This window comes from Chelmon rostratus, chromosome 14, assembly GCF_017976325.1.
Source record: "Chelmon rostratus isolate fCheRos1 chromosome 14, fCheRos1.pri, whole genome shotgun sequence".
NCBI lineage: Eukaryota > Metazoa > Chordata > Actinopteri > Chaetodontiformes > Chaetodontidae > Chelmon > Chelmon rostratus.
In genome coordinates, this window is record NC_055671.1 from 15,990,201 (window position 1) to 16,012,706 (window position 22,506).

Genomic DNA, 22,506 nt, shown 5'->3' on the forward strand with positions numbered 1-22,506 from the left:
TATTTCAGTTTAATTTAATCTTATTATACATTTATTATTATTGAGGTACATTATATCTCTGAATATAGTGCTGTCAAGTACAACATCACCATTAACTATGACCTCCGTACTATTAAATATAATTTAATGAACACCCTTATGACAATCTGAACAGAAATCTAACATTATGGGCATCATAAAAGTGGAATTTGGAAATGGAATCCATAGATATATGTAGAAATAGGCTTAACCTAGAAAAGGGGATACCATGAACAACAAAACAACAACAACAGCGACTGAGATGATACCATACCTTCCTGTTTCACTTCCACATTTACAGTGAAGGAGCATGTGATCAAAAAGCTTGAGCCAAGGATGCTCTTTCTCTGATGCATTCCCATCCTTTCGAGGGGGAGGGTTGGGTATCTCAGTTTTCTCACGACCTGATACCGGCTGCTTCGTGAAAGGACAGGACCGTGCTGGGAGGATTTCTTTTTTTTTTTTCTTTTTTTTACATTTTTTTCACCATCCCCGACCTCAGTGGGCAGTACTTATGGATGGCATGAGTATATTATTGGTGCGTGTCCGTTCACTGTTGTAGAATTTGGGCGAGGCTGCCGGTCAGCCGGCCAATCGTATATCGAGGTGTGGCTCTCGATGGGCGTGGTGACGGTGGAAAGGGTGGTGCCAGAAGCGGAAGTGTGTCTCGGCTGATCTCTCGCTGTCATTCGGCCGCGGTCGGTTCCAGGAGAGAGGGACAGCCAAGAAGCGCACAGGAATCGGCTGGCTCTGTAGGAAAGACACTTAGCGAGAAAATATACTGAAATCAAACGAACAATGAAACCGATCGTATAAGGCTTGTGAAAGAACCGCGGCCGAATATATTTCACACATTGCCACGTTAACAAAGCTCTTTGATTATACAGTCCAGATTAGAGGCAGCAGATAGAGAGCTGTGTCATTGAGCAGGCAGGACACGTCAGGAGAAGGGAGAAAAAAAAGCTGACCGACTGCACTGTACGAGTCAGCTATAAAATCGCCTCTGAAAAGCTTTGCCTGACTTACTGATTTTTTTCAAGGACACCACCTTGCTTTCAACCCGAGGGAAGGATCTCGACAAAGACATCGCCGAGGTCGAAGGTGGTGATCAGAAGGTGAAAAGAATTTTTATCCGCCTGTGTTGAAGCTGTCCAGCTAGCTAGCATTTGTGCTAACGGTTCATAGCTAGCTAGCTAACGTTAGCAGCGAATGGAAATGTTAGCTGGCCAGCTAACATGTCTAGTTGATTTAAACCGACTGTCGACTGTTAACTGAAGTGTAAAAATGCAACGTTGGTAATGTAAAAGGACGTGTGGCACAGTTCATTAGGCGTATTTCGATTAAAGTGAGAAAGCGTTTGACTTAACCCAGCGTTAACGGTATTTCGGATCAATTTTGAGACTCCTGACAGCTGTCAAACAAGGTCGAGTGTTTTTCTTCTGAACGTTATGTCCGACTGTTGTTAATATATTCAACATTCACTGACATTTTGTACTACTGTGTTATCTTTCACGGTATACTGCGGGTGATTAATTGTCTGTCAGTTGGTTTGCGTTAGGAAACCGTCTCCAAATGGAGAACGTGTCGGCTCAACACGGCAGTGTTTCCAGCTACATTGGTGGCTGCCAGCGGCTCAGCTGTAGACTTACAAGCTGGCAACGTCACGGGGTTATAATTAGCTAAAGATGTAACGTTAACTGTCTGGATATTTTAAACTGCCCTCAGTAATAAGGATAGACTGTTCAGTGAAGAATGAGCTCATTCATGACAGTGTTGTGTGATTATCATATGTCTAGGAATTCTCTGAGGGAGTGAAACAGATCCAGATAAAAGATCTTGTATGTCTGTGACCGTCACGTAGTTGCTTCTAAATCCCTTGCTCTATAGTGGAGTGAGAGGGGCTGACTGCTAACTCAGTGCATGCCATCCTGTGTGCTCTTCTCTCAATAGGACCAAACGATCACGGGATAGCATTTGTGTGTGGGGGGAGAAAACAAATGGGGGATTACGGGTTTGGAGTCCTAGTTCAAAACAACACTGGCAACAAGTCTGCATTCCCGGTCCGAATCCACCCGCATCTGCAGCCCCCACACCACCACCAAAATGTGTCGCAGAGCCCTGCTGCTTTCATAAACAGCACCACAGCCGCAGGGAATGGCACCACGGGAGGCTCTCCCTGGCTCTTCCCTGCCTCTGCCACCCACAACAGCGTGCAAGACGAAATCCTGGGGGGCCCGGAGAAGCCCAAAGCGCAGCAGCAACAGGAAATGCAAGAAACGCAAGAAAAGCAGCAGCAGTTGTCCCCTGGGAGTCACCAGGAAGGTGGAAGTGGCAGTGGGATCATGTCAGAACTGGAAAAAGCCCGGTCAGAGGAAGCCAAGACAGACAGCAGCGTGTCTGAAGGAAGTAACGGAAAGGAGAAGCAGCTACGTCTTGAGTCTCCTGTCCTGACAGGCTTTGATTACCAGGAGACGTCTGGTCTTGGGGGGACTGGCCCGGTCCAGTCCAGTACAACCTCGTCATCACTTACTGGCTTCAACAATTGGTCAGCTGCCATCCCGCCGGCGCCGTCGACCATCATCAATGAGGACGTCAGCTTCTTTAACCCGGCCTCTGCTAACAACGGGCCCCTGCTGTTCCAGAACTTCTCACACCATGTCAGTCCAGGGTTTGGTGGGAACTTCTCCCCCCAGATCGGACCGGCGGCGGCCTTGTCCCAACACCACCCGGCTCCCCCGCCACACCCCCACTTCCAACACCCCCACAACCAACACCAGCAGCATCGACGCTCACCGGCCTCTCCACACCCTCCACCGCCCTTTCCGCACAGGAATCCGGCTTTCAGCCAGTTGCCGCATTTGTCCAACAGCTTGAACAAGCCCCCGTCCCCCTGGGGTCCAGCCAGCTACCAGAGCCCCTCTCCCTCCCCTGGCTCCTCCACCTCCTGGAGTCCCGGAGGAGGCTATGGTAGTGGTGGCGGCGGCTGGGGAGGGTCTCAGGGCAGAGATTATCGCAGAGGGCTGAACGGAGGGATGACCCCCATCAACTCTATCTCTCCATTGAAGAAGACCTTCCCCAACAACCATGTTGCATCCCAGAAGTACCCTCGAAACAGTCCCGCTGGCTTCAACCCCAAGTCCTGGATGGATGATGGAGTCGGCCGCAGTGATAACATCTTCCCCTTTCAGGTCAGTTTACCTTTGATCGTATCATGTATGATTTAGCAATAATTCTGACATACTGTTTCTTTTATTAGGTAACACAATATGCTGTTTTTTCTGTATGCACTTTGTGTGTTCATGCTTTTGTGTGGTAATATTTTTCAACAGTGGCTGCTTGCTGCCTGAATGATTCAACATCAGTGTGCCATTTATGTTAGCTGTTAATTTTATTACAGCATGTGGTATAGCTGCTATTTTTAGACATGGGGGAGGGCATGGATTTACACGATGCATTTGTTGCCGTGTTAGCTTAGAAATCAGTCTTTGGGTTCTGTACTTCCACAGCTGTACGTCCCTGATGATGACTAATGTGGCTCTGTCACTGCAGTGGTGTGTGCCACATATGCGAGCTCAGGGGCTGGAGGGAGTGGTGGGGTGTGTGGGGAGTAGGGGAGGCATCGTAGATGGAGAGAACAAGATGGGGAGAAGAATATGGATGTGAGAGAGGACGCGAGGAGAACCGTTGCAGGAATGGACGGCCGAGACTGACAGAGACGTAAAGAAAAATCTAGATACACCAGTGAACAAGAAGACGTCACCATGGGATTTATTTTACTCCAGCCATATGCACGCACACATGCATAGACACACAGACACACACACACACACACTAAAAGAAAAAAAGAATAACCTGAGGTAATACTGTAGATTGATGGCCCGAGCCTAATGCCTAATGATTTTTCAGCATTACCGCTTTATTAATCACCCAGGTCATGGCTGCCATAGCCTAGCAACTCGTTTTCAAAATGCCAGCCTATTCAGAGTGTAATTTTGATAGCCGGGTCCACAAACAATGAAGATGGCTCAAATAATTGTATTATCACATGTAGAAAACAGGTGATAGGATTGATGGAAAGAGGTAACAGGAGCACGGGGATAAATTCATTTTATTGATCTATCTCATGATTGATTGTGTCGGCTGTTACAAGGAGGCGGGGGTGAAGAGAGGAAGGTTGCTATAGGCCCAGCTAGGCCTGATGACCTGATAAAAGACTTCTTTAAGCATGGTACATGTCCTTTGCCTTGTTCCCTCTGCTTTGTCAAATTAACTTTTGCCTAGTCATAAGTACTTGGTTGCCATCGGTTCCCAATGCCATCTTGGATGGAGTAATTGTCTGAATGATTGCTCGACTTTGTTATTTCAGCAGACTGTCAATAGCCTAACAGCACTACTAATTGGCCTTAGAGACCACCAGTGATAGGCTACTTCATTTGCTGGCCGTGCCTATCCATCGGGCAAGTCAAAGTCATAATCTGTTTTCATTGAGACATTTTCTTCAAGAAAAATCTGAAGTCCTCCAAACAAGCAAATTAGCCCTATTAAAATTTAGAAAGTGATGCTTGCCGTGACCTTTCTAAGTATTTTCTTATCTCTGCATGCAATTACTGACTCACAGTGCACCACAGGCCAAACAGTAAGGACGTTGTTCTGACATGTCTTGACATGTCTTGGGCACTTTTTGCTGAATAAGTAGCAAAGCTTACCTCTGAGCAGCTATTTACCATGAGCTAAGAGCCTAATTGCTGTGGTAGTCATGGGGTCAGGTTCATATCTGACCTGTATTAGGGCCTAATACTTGTTAATATTTTGGAGTCATATTGTGTTAAAATCCACTCCTACACGCAGCATATTTCAATGAAAATTCGGCAACAGTAAATGGTTGCAGATGCTACATGAAAAAGGGTGTAGATGGAACTAGCACCTAGCTCTGATTCTCTTTCATCTGAACTGTGCATCTGCATCCATTTTGAGCAGAGGCGAGTCCCCTCTGTTACAGATTTAAGCTAAAGCTAACATTACTGTAGCTATGCTATGTCACTCTGCCTTGTGGTTGAATCAGATCAGCCAAAGTAGCATTGTCCTCCTGCCCTCTTGATACCGCAAGGGCAGATGGAGGATGGGCGTAAAATGGTCTTACTCTGTGTGTGTGTGTGTGTGTGTGTGTGTGTGTGTGTGTGTGTGCGTGTGCGTGTGCGTGTGAGAGAGACTGATTATCTAAGTGTAACCCATTTACAAAGAACATTGAATTGATAATATAGTTGTATATTTGAAAATATAAAGCTTGCTGTAAAAAAATGTACATTGACACTTTATCCTTAAACTGCTAGACTTGTAGTTAATGGGTGTGACCAGACTCACAGTCGAGATATTTGCTGTGACTAAAAGCATTATCTCTGTGTCACGTCTCAGCTGGACTGATTTCAAAACTTACTAAAAGCTCTGCTTTTCCTCCAGAACCCTTCTCTCTGCTGCTGTACCTGTGCAGAGGGAAGAGCAGTAGAGCTTGGCATGATTGCAAATGTTTGCTCAAGTTGAACGTTTTTTTACTCGAGCAGAGTCATTTGTGCCTCACGTCGAGCTGCCAAACGCCGATCTGCATTGTTTTGCATATGTTCACATCTTCAAATGACATCTAGACGAATTTTCCTTCTAAATATTGCCTCATGTTATATAATGCTGCTACGAAGCGTTTTCTACACATGAATTGAAAATTACGATTTGGTCTAACTGAGGTGTTTGTTTTCTGCTTGTGAACCGTATAGCTTGTTTTTTTCTGAACCGTAAGCTGACGGTATTGTTCCACCCTCCGTAATTGAATTAGAAAATGTGTCATTTTGGTATGAGCATATAGCTCGTGTTGCAGTGTTGAAGCTGTCACTATAGAAACCACTGTTAAATTATTACACAAGCAACCAAGTGTCAAGTTTAGTTGTCAGAGGCCTCCTCAGTGTAGTTCAGTCTTTAAGATCTATTGGCCATTGTCTTCTCATTCACACACTTTTATCACCTTTGCTGAAGAATTGCTCTAAGCCAAACCAATGGAACAATACCTTTTTTTTCTTTTTTTTTTTGAAACTGTACTCAAAATGGTGCTTGTCAAGATCATGCACTGTTCAGATGACTGATGACACATGTTGCCTTACACAAGGCGCCCCCAGGTTTGGTAATTGAAATACCGTAGGTCCTGTAACTCTGAACTAAACAGACCCCATGAGGAACTGTTGTCACAATGTTTCACTATAAGCTTTCTCCAACCGCCGCACATAGTTTCCATTCTGGCAGTGACACAACAGATGAAGGATCAGTGGCCTTTGCTTTAGAATTCCCGTTGTTCTCCTTGTGTACAATCAGAGTTAGGACATTGCTGTGTTAGTTTCTTTTTACCCTTTTGGATTAGATGTGATTGTGACACATAACTTTACAGAGACACAAAGTTGACTCCCATAAAGCTGTAACATTTGCAGTTAGATACTATTCAGCAGATAGGAAAACATTAAAATAGGAATATTCAGCTGGTGGGGTATGGTACAACGGCTAGCTGCTAAAGCAAAGATCCCGTGCTCTACCCACTTTAATGGAGTTTGTGATCTTGTGATCGCCTTGGGCCATGACATTCACTTGCGTGTGTATGAGCAAATGTGTAGATGCGATTTAAGAACAAGGCTGCCTGGCATGGTGGATAGTTCATCCAAAGTGGTGTATAACACCATGGCACACGGAGGGAGAAAATGTTCCAGCATGGTGGCTGTTGCTGCAGCACGCAGGGCCACTGCTGTATTAGGGCAGCTTTAGTATTTGGGATGGGCTCCAGGCCAGGTGTGCTGTTGCGAACTGCTAGTACAGTGGTCAGCTAGGAACTAACATTAGATGAGAAATTTGTACTTTTTGAATGCGAGGAAAGCCTTTCCTGCCTTTCATTTTCGTCTCTCTTGCTTCTCTTTCTTTCCATCCCTCCACCCGTCCGTCCATCCGCCCACCCATTAGCTATACATGCTTATCCTTGAGGATCGCAGGGTGTGGTGGTGATGGTAGGGGGCTGGAGCAAATCTCAGCTGACACTGGGCAAGAGGTGGGGTACACCCTGGACAGGTCACCAGTCAATTACAGGGCTGACACATGGAAACAGACACCTACGTGTCTTCGGACTGTGGGAGGAGACCGGAGCACCCAGAGGAAACCCAAGCAAATATCCTCTCATTCCTTGTTCCCTAATTCCTCACCTGTGAAATACAAGGTCAGAGGTCTGATGCTGTGTCAGGTGTACATGGGCTGATTCCGATTGGTAAATTTGGCCATTGACCCGCAGGGCCTGAGGGTGAGTCAGCCCGGGCAGGATATTGTCTCAGTAAGCTACTTGGGTAACTGTTGGTTACAGCTCCCTCCTCACGGTTTGTGTAGCTTGGATATACTGCAGCCTTTTACAGTGCTGATATATGAAGCTACATTATTAAACAACCTCTTTAGCTGTACAGTGGAAACAAATGTTGACCACCTGTTGTCTGACTCAAGCATTCTCTCTCCCTTGTTTAAAAGGACATCTAATCAGACAGGTCTAATGTCAAGTATGAGTTGGAAAACTTAAGGAGTCATGCAGTCATTACCAGTGTTTGTCATGAGATTTCCATGACAAGGACACGAATCATGTTTAGACTGACACGTTTACTTTGATGGAAGAAGCCTCACTCTTTTCAGGTAGCTTTTCCTTCCCGTGTTTATGATGTGTGCATGCTTATTCCCCCACATGCATGTGCGTCTACAAACAAACACTCTGAGCCATTAAGCTCTTGTGCCATTGGTGTTAAATGAGAGAAAGGTTTTTTTAGACTAATGAGAGGCCTGAGCTGTGCTGGCAAGCACATAACTCTGCTGCTCATACAGCCTCATTGTGCCCTTCTCACACCCTTGACAGACGCTCTGAAACAGGAAGAAAGAGAGCTTGTGTGCATGTGTGTGTATGTGCACATGCCCATGTGTGCATGAGCCCTAATTAGTCCCTGGTCTATGTCTTCTGCACATGTGTCTTAACAAAGGAAGAAGACAAAGCAGGGTCTATGTGGAAGTGTCATATTTTATTTAGCCCAGCTCATTGCGTACAATAAAGGAGTCAGTTCAGTTAATCCCTCAAGCAGTGCAAATACTGCTTGAACCCCTGCCTCTGTCACTCCTGTTACACCCCAGATGCACAAACAAATACACACACCATTCAGCCATTCAGCCAACACAAGGTAATAGGTTGTTTTTGACAGTTGGGGGTATTTAATGTCATAGCAGGTCTTTGAAATACTTTGACCAGGAAGAAACACAATCGCAAGCATCAAAAGCTCAACCTCCTTCCCCTTCCTGCCTTCCTTTCTTCTCTTTTTTTTTTTTTTTTTTACTTTGCCATACCTCAATACTTGCTTTCCCACTCTCCATCATCCCCTTTCTTTCATCTGCCATTTTCCCCTTCCCGTCTTTGCTTCGGGCTTCCTCTCTCTGTCTGTTGTCTCACGAATGTGATTAGAGGCACAAAAAGCAAGGGGAAAAATGGAAACCTTCCCACCGATGAGTGTGAAGTGAATGTCAAAATCATTCCCAACCTGTGAAAACCTGAAAACTGCACCCATATAGCCTTGCGTCCCTTACCCTGTTAATTTCTCCACTCTTTCACCCTTCCTCAACTTCCATTTTTCATGAACAGGCAGGTGACATGGGAGATTAATGTTTGAATTAATCACCCACAGCATGCTGTATTTAATCATTCTTTACATCCCTACATGCCATTAAACTCTGATAGAGGTTGCCCTGTTTTGTGGTGCTGTAGCTTAAATCCTATTTAGTGTTTAGAGGCTGTTACAAGCAATCTGGTCCTCTTTTTTTCACTTTACAGTTAACCAGATGCAGCTGAAAGGTTTCATTTTGTGAACGTCATGAAATAAGCAACCTGGAATGCTGTTGTGGCTAGCCCTGACTTAAGACTAGCTCATTTCACTTAAATTCTTATGGTACTAAGGCACTGATGTTTTGCTGGTTATTCACAGCGGTCTCTGCTCATGATATAGATCGTGTTAGACTGTAGTGGCAAAGCAGGGTAGTGTTAAAGGCAACACACACAAGCAGCATTTAGTATTCTTTAGAGTTCAGGTAGCATTGGAAAAGTTGGCAAGTTAGCTTCTAACACACTGACTCCAGGTGAAGTTCACCAAAAAGTACTTTTTTATGTATATTTTCAATTCATCCCAATTGATCACAATACTATTTATTTATTTATAATGGATGTATATGAGCAACTGTGCCAAAAGTCTTGCCCCTCATAAGAAGAATCAAAAGTATGAATGCCGACTGGAATGTAGTTTATACTTTGGATTGACCAGAATATTTGGTTGGAAAACATCACTACATAAACCTATAGGCCATGTTAATCGAATTTAATAAGCCCGATTTCGGAGTTCTGTGCCTCCCACAACAGCAACGCAGGATGATTCCATTTGTTTGCTGTGTGCACAGTCAGTCTCTGATCCACTGAGAAGCACATGCTGCCTTTTGATGATTTCAAATTTGATAATGCATTCACTACCAGCTTAATCCTGGCACATGTAGATCTGTTCAGTAGACATTTTTTGATTCAGGGTCAAACACTCAGAACAGGGCCATGCTGCTTAATGCAAACCAGTCCATCGTGGTGGCAGAAAAGGGGTGTGTCTCACCTTTTAAATCCTTTTTGCTTTAACCAGACTGCGTCATGCTTTATTGTATGTTTTCTGTTTATCCAGGTACGTAGGGCTACATTTCACCAATGCTTGAAAATAATAGAGCATGTCCTCTATGTTTTTATCTTTGGCCTTTGGTTAGCGTGGGCAAGCTTTCATAGATACACATGACGTGGACTGCACTGTAAAGTGTGTGCGTGTGTGCGCGCGCATAATCTGCAATCTGTCAGGGATGAGTACTTTGCCGTTCAGCTGGCCAGTTGTTGAGAGAGAAGGATGGACGAATCTGATGATTAATCACCGTCTGCACCTCTCCTGGCTAATGCTTAGCAACTGCAGAGCACCGTCCAGGCTTTACGCCTGCCGTGCTGAGTCCATCTCAACTACAAAATAAATTCTCATTCTCCTTCAATGAAAGCATTCAGCTTTTAAAGCACAGGATTAGGTAGAGCTTCTGCTTCTGCTCTATTATCATATATATATAAAAAATGCAAACATATGCCGGAAATACTGCTGCCTATCTGTGTTTCTGTGCTTGCCTATGCTAGGATATACCTACTAGTAGTGTATACTTCTCACAGTAGTCCGTCCAAGTCCGTCTCTTGTTTCTGCCTCCCCTGTCTTTGACTGTTGGGTGTATTTGACCTAAAGGCAATAGCCTCCACATAAGATACTGAGGCGGATATGAGAAAATAGTCGACATAATCTGGCCTATATCCCTGTGTTGATATTTGTTTTGAGGGAGAGAGTGTGCACTGGGTGTGTTCTTCTTACCATGTCATCTCTGCTTTAGCATGTTCCTTCAGTCAGTGTGGGAAATCTAAACCAGCCAGAATGCTGGTAAGATTTTGGCTACAGCTGGGAAGTTTGGCTGTTTCATCAGCCACTGTGGCAGACATCCAACCACGCTCTTTGGCTGATCAGATAGTAAAAGTAGCTATTGAATTTTGGGAGCTGCTGCAGACACCAGACAGTAGATGAAAAAGCGAGTTGCCCGCCGGGCCAACCCTTGGTCATATGGTTCACTGACGCAGGTTTGTTTTTTTTTAACCCTTTAGCAGTTGACCCCAGTGGAGGTTATGGTGTAAACGTAGTATGCAGTGAGCTTTTCTTCCCAAAGTGGTTTTGTTGTCAGACTATTCTCCACTGACATCAGCCAGCAGTTCAAACTGGTTACTGGATAAATACTAGAGAAGTTAGGCATAGATGCATTTGTTTCAAAGACAATGTGGTGACTGGCTATGCAAATAAGCTACTTACAGATTGACAGACACGTTGGGTAATTCTTGTTGTGCAAGGCATGTCCATTATCAGTCAAGTCGAGGGCAGATCTGATCATACATTGTTGATGTCAGGAAGTTTTTCAGGCTTTTCAGGAGCGGTGAAGTTGACATGAAGCTGCACATTAAATTCTGTATTTTTTTTGTGTCAGGATTGCAGAATTTCTTTTGACCTCTTACAGCTTAGTTTAATTGACAGGCTTCCGCTCAATGTCACGCGTCCTTCCTATTGTTTAATGTTAGCGTCTCATTCTCAACATCAGCCCACAATTGGCACTTTTCACCTTCTGTTTGCTCGAGACTGTGCAACAGACAAATGACATCTCTTTGTAAAGCAGACCTCAGAGTCAGCTGTTGCTGCACCTGACTGGATAAACTTGCTGGGCTGACCCTGATCTTTGCTGCAGATTTTTAAAACTGGATAAACACGGCAGCTGCTCACATGGACCAAATTAAGTTGCTGAATAAAGTTTAGAAGCTGTTGCAGCTTTATTATCTGTAACACCTTATTGTTCACAAGTTTCAAGAGACTGTGAGTCGTGTCATCATCTAAAAGCTTTTTGTTCCCTGATTGGTCTGTCAGCACCTTGTCAGGCTCAGTCAGCTCTTTTGGGGATGTTTTCCATACTTAAATCTCATAGCAAAAACTGAGCTTAAGAGATATTTTCCAACATTGATATGTCACACGCATGTGTATAGACCAGCAGGCTCTCCTTCTCCCTATCCCCGAGTTACATGTTTTTGCTGGTGTCAAATTGCTTGTGTGTGTATTAGAAATGACTGCATACACATCGCTGTGTTTACATAAAATACTCGTGACTGGCTTAGAGTATTGTTTTGAAAGTATCTCTGCAAATAGTTAAATAACAATTGACATTATTTAAGTTTTTCATTGTACTTTAAAGTAACCAAGTCGTTGATATAATAGATATGATCCAGCAAGTGTGGAAAAGAGTTTATTTAAGTCGTAACCAGACAGTTGAGAAAAAAATAATCGTGACTAAACATAGTCATGGCGCTCAGCTTATTGGACGACAACTTGTCGCAGTGTGAGATCTCTGACGCATAAATGAGGAATAGAACTCTTTTTTAAAGGTATTTCTGCTTTTAAGGTGGCATGCATTGGAGAATGACTGATTGGGAAAATGGGGAAGAGACAGAGGAATGAGACAATCGCGTGATTTTGTGGCCGCACGAGACCTCTAGCGCTAACTGGAACTAAAGTTCCAGTTAGCGCTAACTAAATGTAAAGAAGCAGGATGTGAATTTCGTTTCGTGGTCTTCAGCAGCATTGTCTCCCTGAGTTGCGGTTTATTCTGGATAGAAGGGAACAAAAATATTTTATCAGTTTGTTAGCAAGTTGTTGTCAGTGGCTGCATATTTTGTTTAGCTGAGGCGGAGTCGAGACAGAAGCCTTATCAGCATGACACTTGGAGTGTGTGCGAGTGTGCGCGCACGCGCCTGCGTGTGTTTGTGCGTGGGCACATGTTTTTGATGTGTGCGCATATTTTGTGTTTACACATTGCATGGGTGTGTGTGTGTTTAACCGTGTTTGTGTGTGCATGCAAATATTTCCAGCATGGTTGGTATGCCAAGGATGCCCTTGTTGTAGGTGACAAAGCTGTCTCTCAAGAATTGGCTTGACTCCTGCTCGGTCCTACTGCTTGTTTTACACTTGGCTTCCATTATGCGTCCTCACTCAACAAGTGAGTTTACAGCTCAGTTAGTTGGCCAGTTAACTTCGCAAATACAGCAGTTAAACACACAAGAGGGGGAATTGTGGTTAGAAATAAGATAGAGATAAATGAAGTGCTAACAACAGAAATGTGATCAACAAAGGAGTGGCCATTAAAAAATCCTTTTGTAACTTAAATGGTTCACGCACCTCTGCCATCAGCATGTTTTTTTTTTTTTGAGCTGTTGGGTGGCTAGAAAACCAAAACAGGAGGCCTAGAAAATTCAAGCAGGAAAAAAAATAATGCTTGCCTTAAAGTAAAATCTTTTTAATAAGGTTGATCCAACTTCTTTTTATCTCAGTTTTACTTCAGAATATATCAGTGAATCACTTGAGATTCCAGTGACGCTTTTGGGAAACTAGGGCCCACTCCTGTTTTGTCACTCCCGCTATTTAGGCCAGTGCCAAAAGTGTCACAATCTTAGAGGCAGAATGAGAAGGATTTTCCTAAAAACAATGTACAGACTAAAACAAAAAAGTCCCCTTCTATCATCCCTTATGACCCACTAGAAGTGTGTCACAGTGTCTGTATCTGTAGAGACCTGACCCTCGGTCAGGACAATATGTTTATCATTTATAAACCCAAAGTACAAAGAAACATTTACTGTCACACATGAAGCGATCTGTCATGTTTTTTGTATATAGAAAAGAATGAAGTGAACACCCTTCGTAAGTAACTGGGAAAGTGTTTGGCTGTTCACTTACAGCTTACCTTCGTCCCGAGTGCTATGTTTAGAGTGTGACGCAGTCGGAATGCAAAACAGTATATTTTCTTAACTAGATTAGCTGAATGTTGTCTCCTCCTCTTGTGTGTGTGTGTGTGTGTGTGCACTCTTTGGCCAGTGTGGGTTAATTGAGGCAACGTTACATGAAAAGATGCAGATAAATCTACATTAATTGCTCCTGTTGGTCAGCTGTAAAGACTATTCGCGTCTTTGAAGCAGGTAAAGAAAAGTAAATGGAGTTTCTCCCCTTTCTCTCCTCTCTTTAGGAACGCACCAGGTCATTTGACAGCTTCAACATGAACACGCTGGAGAGCTCCCTGATCGACATCATGAGGGCTGAGCAGGACACCCTGAAAGGTGACGATGTCAGCTGTCAATCAAGACTGTGAAACGCTAAGCAGTCGACTAGTAACGCTGGCGTTTTCATTTTGCACTGTTGAAGGCCGAATGTTTTTGGCACATGTGTGATGCACAGTCACTTCTTGCATGCTTAAAGATATGACACATTTCCCTACATAATTATTTACATAATTGTTAATACTAAGGTTGCACTTACTGTTTGGAGAGAACATGGTTAGTGCACAATATTTATTCAAAATGTAAACTGAAAGTTGCAAAATAACAAGCCTCTAAAACCATCTGTGTTATGGCAGTACATATAGTAAATAGACCCCACTCTTCAATACATTAACATCAAACATATGTGATAAAGATAAGTGTGTGGCATGATCGTATCTCATTGGCCAAGCAGTCAGTGGGAGCGTTACACTTGAAGTTAGAGACGATAACTGCTCACACACTCACACTTATTCACAATTTGACGCCTCAGTTCTTAGCAGAGAAGTTTCACTTCCTCCACAGGTCAGACAAGTAGACTTTGTGTCTTCTTTTAGTGTTATGATGAACAATAATAACAAAGGTTAGCCTGTGTAGCAGTCAGCTCACACTCTCTTCCTCCTCCTTCTCTCTCCTTCCCACTTTGAATTCAAAACAAAAGAAAGTTTTTCTTCTGTGCGTGAGCATAGTGCAGTGAGTATGACCTCTTTCTCATGCATTATGAGAAGAAGCTGCAGAGAGAATACAGGTCTGATGGGAGCTTAGGCTTTGTATTTAAGAGGGGATTTGTGAGAGAGATGGAAGGACTCCCACTGATTTGAACTGAAGTTGCTGGCCGCCGTTTCAGCTGCGGAGCCTCCCGTTTTTAAGGATGATGACAGTTTTTGAAACGTGGCGATGACGCACGGTTCTGTCCACACGCATTCACGGTGCCTGTAGTGTGAAGTAGTGGTTGTTTATCTGTTAATGTCAAGTCAAATCATAATGAGCTTTTTTTTGACACATCCACTAGCCTCTATATTTTGTGCAGCTAGCTAAAACTAATGCAGTCTAATACAACAGTCCTGCAGTAAGTTCTCCCTCCTTGAAGTTTAGAATGTTCAGTTTTGGTTGAAACTGGTTGAGAGAGGTGTTGATTCAACTTTATGATCATTTTGGAGAATTGAGATTATGGTGCTGTTGAGCTGTATTGACAGGTATATTTAGCCTACCCTCATTGATACTAACAAAAAATGGCTTCCTCTCTAAAACATAAACCAGAATGTGATAACTTCCAAATCATTTTTCACATATACTCAATTGAGAACAATACAAAGACAATATATTTAATGTTTGACCTCATCAACATTTTTTGTATTTTTGTAAATATCTGCTTATGCTGAATTTGATGGCAGCAACACGTTTCAAACAAGTTGGAGCAACAAAAGACTGAGAAAGTTGTTGAACGCTCCAAAAACACCTGTTTGGAACAATCCACAGGTAAACAGGTTGATTGGTAACAGGTGATAGTATCATGATTGGGTGTGAAAGGAGCATCCTGGAAAGGCTCAGTCGTTCACAAGCAAGGATGGAGCGAGGTTCACCACTTGGTCAACACATGATCGCATAAAGGAGATTACTACATGGGCTCAGGAACTCGGTTCATTTGCAAATGATTGCATTCTCTGCTTTTATTTACTTTTTACACTTTGTCCCAACTTTTCTGGAATCAGGAATAAAATAACAATAAGCACATCTCACGAGTTTTAGTTGATTAATAAACTGTGAGTGTATATTCAATGCACTTGTATTATCCTACACAATTAGCTGAGAAAGAGACTCTTCCTTTGGAAACTGGACTTTGGTTATTGATTGATAGCGACCAGCCGATGTCTGTTATTGGCTGAATGGTGTTAGGAAACGCTGGTCAATGGTAACCCAGAAATGGGTTATTGAATACAGCAGACAGCCAGTGTTGTTTATTATTGTAGAGGGTGTAACTGACAGTAATTATAGATAGGGAATGCTTAGCTAACAAAAAAGGACTGTGGCCAATATTAGCTGTTGGTCAAGGGGGAGTAGCTTGTAGGAGTAGTTCTGGTAGTGATCATTGTTTGAAAGGAAACACTAAAGCTTGACTGGTTATAGACCAGAGCTGATGTTGTCAGGCACATTTCTTAGTATTTCATCACGCCATGAGGCTTACCTGCACAACCATCTTTTTTTTTTTTTAGGTCTTTGCAGTCTAATGGGCGGAGAACCTGAAACTGATTAACTTAGATTTCTGTATGATCTTAAACCTCAGTACAGAACATCCCAAAACGGTAGTGACAAGAGGTTATTTTTCTCTGCTAGTCTGCTTGTACAGTATGTCTTGTACAGGAAAAGAAGGAAAGCACTTTATGTTTCGAACATTTAAATGCAGAAACTGAAAATCAAATATAGCACATGTATTTCCCCTTGTCCCCCTGTATGTAAAACACACATGCACACACGTCTCACCGCCAGAATAACAAGACAAGTGAAAACTCTGAGCTTCAGACACTTCACTATCACCTCGTGTTTATTTCAGCCTCACACCCACTGGGCTCAGCTACATCCAGCTGTGATCTAATGTTCTGCTGTCAAACCAAAGTAAATCTTCCCTCAATATTAAGAGAGGAAGACTGAAAGGTTACCTCATTAGCCGCGTTTCGGTGTCTTAGCTCCAGCCACCCTGGCGCAGATTCCCGCCACTGTTAGATCCAAGAGCTTTGCACCAGAAACAGAACAAGATTTCGTCTAAATTGAAAACCACAAGCTTCTGCTTCATTACAAAACAAACCATGTAGGGTTTTGAAATTCTGATGAAATTAAATATAGTTTAGCAGAAGTAATGTTGACCCCAACTTCCTGTAATATTTGAATATGAATTTCCATTTATGTTACAGCTGTTTATCTTTGGATAGATAGAAGATAGACCTGTCTGGCAGTGGTTATGTGTGAGACAGCAAATTAATCTTCTGTCTTTTCTAATATATCACAACATGTTTGTCTTTCCTCCTCTCCTCTCTTTTTACCCTATTTTTCTGCTCTTCCTCGGCCATTTTGCTTCATGCTTGATTCACATTTGTTTTTTTCACATACAGTATCCTTTTCTTCACTGCTTTCACATGATGCATCACACCATATTCCATCCCTTATTCCTTATCCTTTTTTTTGTCTTGTAGCCCTTGGCCTCCTAAAAGATATTATTCTATTTATTCCTTGTTTTTGTAATTATAGTATGGGCTTGGACAACGTTATGCCAAACGAAGCAGCGACTTTAGCAAGTCCTTTCCTTTTCCCTCACAGCAACGTAAAAAGAAAAACATAATTACAGCGCATTTTCCTTGAGCGCTGACTCTTCTCTGGGCCAACTGTCTCCTGCTCCCTCCTGCTCTCTGTCACATACACACATGCGCACTCAAATACAGTATAATAAACACAGACAGTGTGCATGCACGAGCACATTCAGATGCACATAATCAGAGCGCAAATTTCTCATTCCAGCAGAACATATTGAACAAAGTGAGAGCGATGAAGCCAGGGAACAAGCGAGGCAAAATGTCTACAGTAGAAGTGGCTTTGAATCGCTTCCAGCATTGTCCTGACTGACAGAAAGGATCCCTCTGTTCAGCCACCACACACACACACACACACACACACACACACACACACACAGCACTGCCTTGTGTGTGCTCGTGCATGCATGTGCTTTAACTGTTGCTGTGCTGTACATGTAGGCAGCCAGCATGCAAATGAGGTTCACAGAGCGGGCACACACAACCCTGCAGACACACGGGGATGTGGTGTGAGTACGTGCGTGCACACTTGCTCCACAGAGACTATTAAAGGCTCTTAAAATCCAATATGACGGGTTGCGCTCAGATGGACTTTGGGTGGTGCACCTATCGGCACATACATTACTAACCTAAATTACAGAGGGAGTTAAACTGTTGAATTCTGCCGTGCAGTCTACAGGAAATGAGCTTCTCTGCATAACCTGGTTTAGGCTGGCACCTCTGGTTTTATTTGGATTAAATTGAGCATTTACTGACAGAGTGAATTTGTATTTTGATGCAGATAATGTGACGAATGTGCTTGAACGTATGGAAATCTACAGTATAGTGGATGACGAAGCCACGGGTGGTCCGTCCTGGTTTCTGTGGTCTGTGAGTCCTAGTTCTGTTTTATGCACTGCATCTGCTGAGCACTGTTAGGCTCAATAGGCGAGGTATGGGGGAGGGGCCAGCAGATTTCCATGTGACCGAGGCATCGGAATGCACCAATCACAGGGCGGTCCGTACCCATACAACAATGGCTGTACTATTTCAGCTCTTTCATCTCATTATCCCACTGCAGCGAGCGGGCCTTGCATAACTTTCAAGCTTGTTTGGCATCATAACATGTATTTGTGTGGGTGTGGGTGTGTGTGCGTGAAAGACGGGCCTGGCAAATGGCTCGAAATCTATGATATGAGGCTCAGAAAAAGAGAGAGAGAGATGAACAAAGGGGAATGGATGTCGATGAGAGGAAGAGAGATAGTTGGTGGCCCACAGATGTAGTTTTTAATGAGATTGATGTGGAAACGCTCAGTGTGCTTGTATCTGTCATAACCACAGCCTGTATGGAACAGAATCATTTTTACTTCTGGTCAAATCAGCCTCTTCAAACCAAAACCTTCCCTTTTATTTTGAACATGTGCTATATCGTGTGCGGAATTGTTCAATTATTGCCCATCAGCAAAAGGAGTGCAACAGTAAACAAGAACATCACCATGATCTTAACCTATATAAACAGCTTAACTGCAAATGGCGCCACCCTTCACCAAATTGTTCATCTAGAATTTCTGTGGTTGTCTTTTCTCAAAAATCTCAGAATGACCCTTAAACATCAAAATGAACCAATCACCACATTCATTGAAAAAGCCAGAGGCCGTACGATGTGCAAAATCAAAACTCCTGTAGTATTTTCATCTTCACTCCTCCTGAAACAGATGCTTTTGTAGAGAATACTGAATCATATCATCAAGCTGATATATTCATCCTTAATCCATTCATGGAGAGACTGACGTAGGACTAGCGTCTAAACTTTCTTCTAAACTCTATCCCACCCTGTGTCACATAAGATAAGAGTGTCTTTATCCGAAGCTGGGGAAATTCACTTGTAACACATTCAGCAAAATGCTAAATGGATTTGCTCTGTGTTTCCCTGTGCAGGTCGTCTGGGGTTCCCCCATCCAGGAGGGGACAACCCTCTGCCCCTCAATGGTACGTATGGCAACCTACTCTGGTTTTCCAGGGCCCATTAATAATCCAAATTAGGGATTAAAATCATAAGGAGTTTGTGTGCAAAATGTAAATTCTTTTGTCAAGTTGAATGAAAAATGACCAGATATCCTTTAAAACATAATTTGATTAAATGTCAATAAGTTTTTTTTAAATCTATATTCAAGTGGTGTATTAATCTGAACATGTTCACCCACCTGGCAGGCTACATAACATGCTAAAAAGATCGTTTTTAGCTCCTGTACTAAAAGCATGCTCCCTCAGGTAATACATGCCTAAGTGGACATATGTTACGTGTGATTCACCAAATTGTAGTGACTTTTGTGCCTCTCAGTGCTGTTTGTTAAATCTCTATTAAAGTGATACTAAACAGTGCAGGTGGCGATAGTTCAGTGGTGTGAGATAACCTCGATCGTGCCCTTGCTCGCCTGGATTTGACTCCAACCAAAACGTTCTGTCTCTCTCCTCAGTGCCCTTCTGCTTTGTTAAATGTCGGCATGAAATAAAAATTGCCATTTCTGCACTCGCACTGTTAAAAGTAGTTTTAACCAGCAAGCGTTTACTTCTGACAATGTTTCAAGGGGCCCCTCAAACACGTAGATGGACGGAGAGGGGAATTAAAGAGTGTGAGCGGACAGGAAATAAAAAAAAACGGGTGGATCAATGGATCGAATGATAAAGACAAATGGTCTTAGGATGCCTGTTAGCTCAACGCTTAGTGCCAAAAGTTTCTTGTCTGTGAATAACGTCTCTGTTTCTGAGTAGAGAGTTTTATGTTGATTCGGTTTTAGGTGTTTAGGTTTATTTTTTTAGGTATTTAGCCTTTTTTTTAGCCTACAACAGAGGAGAAAGGTCATTTATTGCACAGAAGAAAAGAATGCTGTTAAAACATATATAAATAACTGTGCACATTAGGAGTTTCATATTTAGCTACCTCTCCTTTGCCGCTGGACCCTCTTATTCCCTCGATCATTGTGTAATTGTGTTGTAGCTTTTGCCTTCTGTTCTTGAGGCCAGGATGTAAAACAGGAGAGGGCCAGCAGTTTCTTCACGAGATCGCTGGGTCACATGGTGAGATCACATGGTCAGGAGCTGTCATCAAGCCCTGAGACAGATGGTGCCAGCGGATAGGCAGGATTCAGAGGTTGCACACCAGCTCTCGGTCTCTCTCTCTCTCTCTCTCTCTGCGCATTCCTTATTCTGTTGATCTCTCTCACTCACTGTCATTTTCTCTCACCCCCACACAGCTTTTTATCAGCTTGTTTCTCCATCTCTTCCAATCTATTTTTTTCTCTATCTCTCTGTCACACATCTTTTTATAGCGCTCTCTGCTCTCTTTCAATCTGCTTTCCTGTTTCTCCCTCTCTCTCTCTCTCTCTCTCTCGCTCTCTTTGACCTTCCCCCCAGAGTTAATGTCCATCTGGGTTGGAAAGTCCACTGAGGGAGCGGAGGATTATTGCTCGTGTGTTCTGGCCACTTCTTCATCCTCTCCGTGCTCTTACAGTTTTAGATGGGTCGATGCTTCCACCTCTCCAGTGTCCGCATTTTAATTTGTTTCACTTCAGCTCTGTGCAAAGAAACATAATTTCCCAGTGAGCGTATTAAATGAAATGAGTAAGAAGAGCATCATCTTGTGTACTCATGTGACAGTGAACTGCATTGTGGGCTGATGGACCCATTAGATGAGTTATAGACATGTTATAAGGCAGAAAAAGGAATTGGATTTCTGCGGCATGAATTATACGAAAAGAAAATAATGAGTACATTGCTCATTCGAGTAATTTTACATTCACAGACTCTATTCGGTGGTGTAGAGGTTTGTAAGACCATCTTTTCAGCTGAATTATTTAAAATGTGAACCCTCGTTAAATTACTCTCAGATTGAACGCTATCTACTTGTAGTGCTTTCAAAAAGTGAGCGAGTAACGTTTCTGTTTCCCTCGATATGCCTCCTACCGTTGCCATGGTCACATGGCGAGCAGGCAGCTACCTGGAAAACTCAGGCGACAGAGGTAGATAGCCGTGCACCTACGTATGTTGAGAGTGACAGCCGCCCTCTCTCTGCCCTTGGTGCCACCGCTGCCCTTCTTGGCCGCAGGGCTGCTATCATGTTTACATTGGAAACAATGGAGGTTGCAACGGTAACCGCTCGCTGTCGTAGATGCGTTCTGTTTAAAAAGTCCAAAGCGTGACTGTAGGAGAGCAAGTCACACATTGTGAAATGGCCAACAAGATCCAGAAACACTAAAGGGACACTCTGTTGTTACTTCTGGTAGATCCATTTGGTTTATTGAGGATGAACGTTTCACTCCCACCATTGTTAGCCACAGTAGAGCTTTCTCTGCACTGGTATCAGCAACAAAAAACGAACAAAACCACTGCCAATGGAAAAGCTTTGATGGTAGCAGTGGGTCTCAAGCTTGTTCTGGCATGCCCCCCCTTCAGAAGCTGAAAAAAATTCATGCCCCCAACCCACAATTTTCATAATTTCCAAATGAACTGGGAAGCTACGAGTTAGTGAAATAAAGGTCAGCACAATAGCATCAGCAAATGCTTAATACAAGTATTCATATTCACACAAGCCCATTCACATAATATTCATATTTACTCAACTTTGTTTCCCTCTGTATTTTTCCCCTGGTCATCCACACCCCCTTTCACCCCTGCACTGGTTTTATGGCGCCAACAGGGGGGCCAGCCCCGCTCTTAAAGAACCACTGGATTATAGTGACATACTGGATGAATTTCAGTCTTGTTTCTGTCAGTGAGACCCCACTGAATCTGCCGCCGTTATCCGTCTTGCTCAGTCCTAATGCAGCTGTTCGTGCTGCTTGACCTTAATGAAGCACATAACTCTGTGTGGACACATATCTTGGTTTATCGACTGAAGGAGTGGGTTTATCTTCTCACTATTCCTGATTAACGATAGCATACCTCAAGGTTCAGTCTTTGGACCATTTCTTCTTTCCTCTCACTTTTCCCTTTTATATAATTGAGGTCATAACTAAAAGTCTCCCTTCACTGTTATGCACGATGCTGAACTGGATGTGTTACACAGACATTTAAAATGTAGTCTTTCCACTATAAATAAAATCGTAAATTGTGCTTAACCTGTGTCGATTAAGTACTATGTGATAGCTCCATAGGCTGATTATGATTCACAACAGATAAATAAAATAGAGGGCCGGCAGGAAGACAATGGAACATCTCTCCATTGTAATGAACTACCTGGCGCTGTTATCAGTACAGTGAATTATGCATCTTTTATAATCACCCTCTTCTTTGATTTGTCCTTATTCCACATGCAGCCAGGAATTATAGCAGGAGACGAGGTAAAATATAATCGTGGATATATTATGTCACTTTCCCAGTTTAAATTCAGCTCTGTAGGTCTCAATATTTTGACTGATTTTGCGATGTTAAGCCGTGCTG

General features: G+C 43.1%; 1 protein-coding gene across 2 annotated transcripts in view; it reads left to right on the forward strand.

Moving 5' to 3' along the window:
• The first annotated feature begins 730 nt into the window (after nucleotides 1-730).
• cpeb4b (cytoplasmic polyadenylation element binding protein 4b) overlaps nucleotides 731-22,506 on the forward strand; it is a 30,567-nt gene continuing 8,791 nt past the window's right edge. The window contains exons 1-4 of one of the 2 annotated variants that reach the window (XM_041951967.1): nucleotides 731-1,133; nucleotides 1,969-3,206; nucleotides 13,717-13,807; nucleotides 19,006-19,056. In XM_041951967.1, the coding sequence (XP_041807901.1) occupies nucleotides 2,016-3,206; nucleotides 13,717-13,807; nucleotides 19,006-19,056 (1,333 nt within the window). In that variant the 5' untranslated portion in view covers nucleotides 731-1,133; nucleotides 1,969-2,015. The remainder of the gene's footprint in view (nucleotides 1,134-1,968; nucleotides 3,207-13,716; nucleotides 13,808-19,005; nucleotides 19,057-22,506) is intronic. The other variant, XM_041951968.1, reaches the window with a different exon arrangement.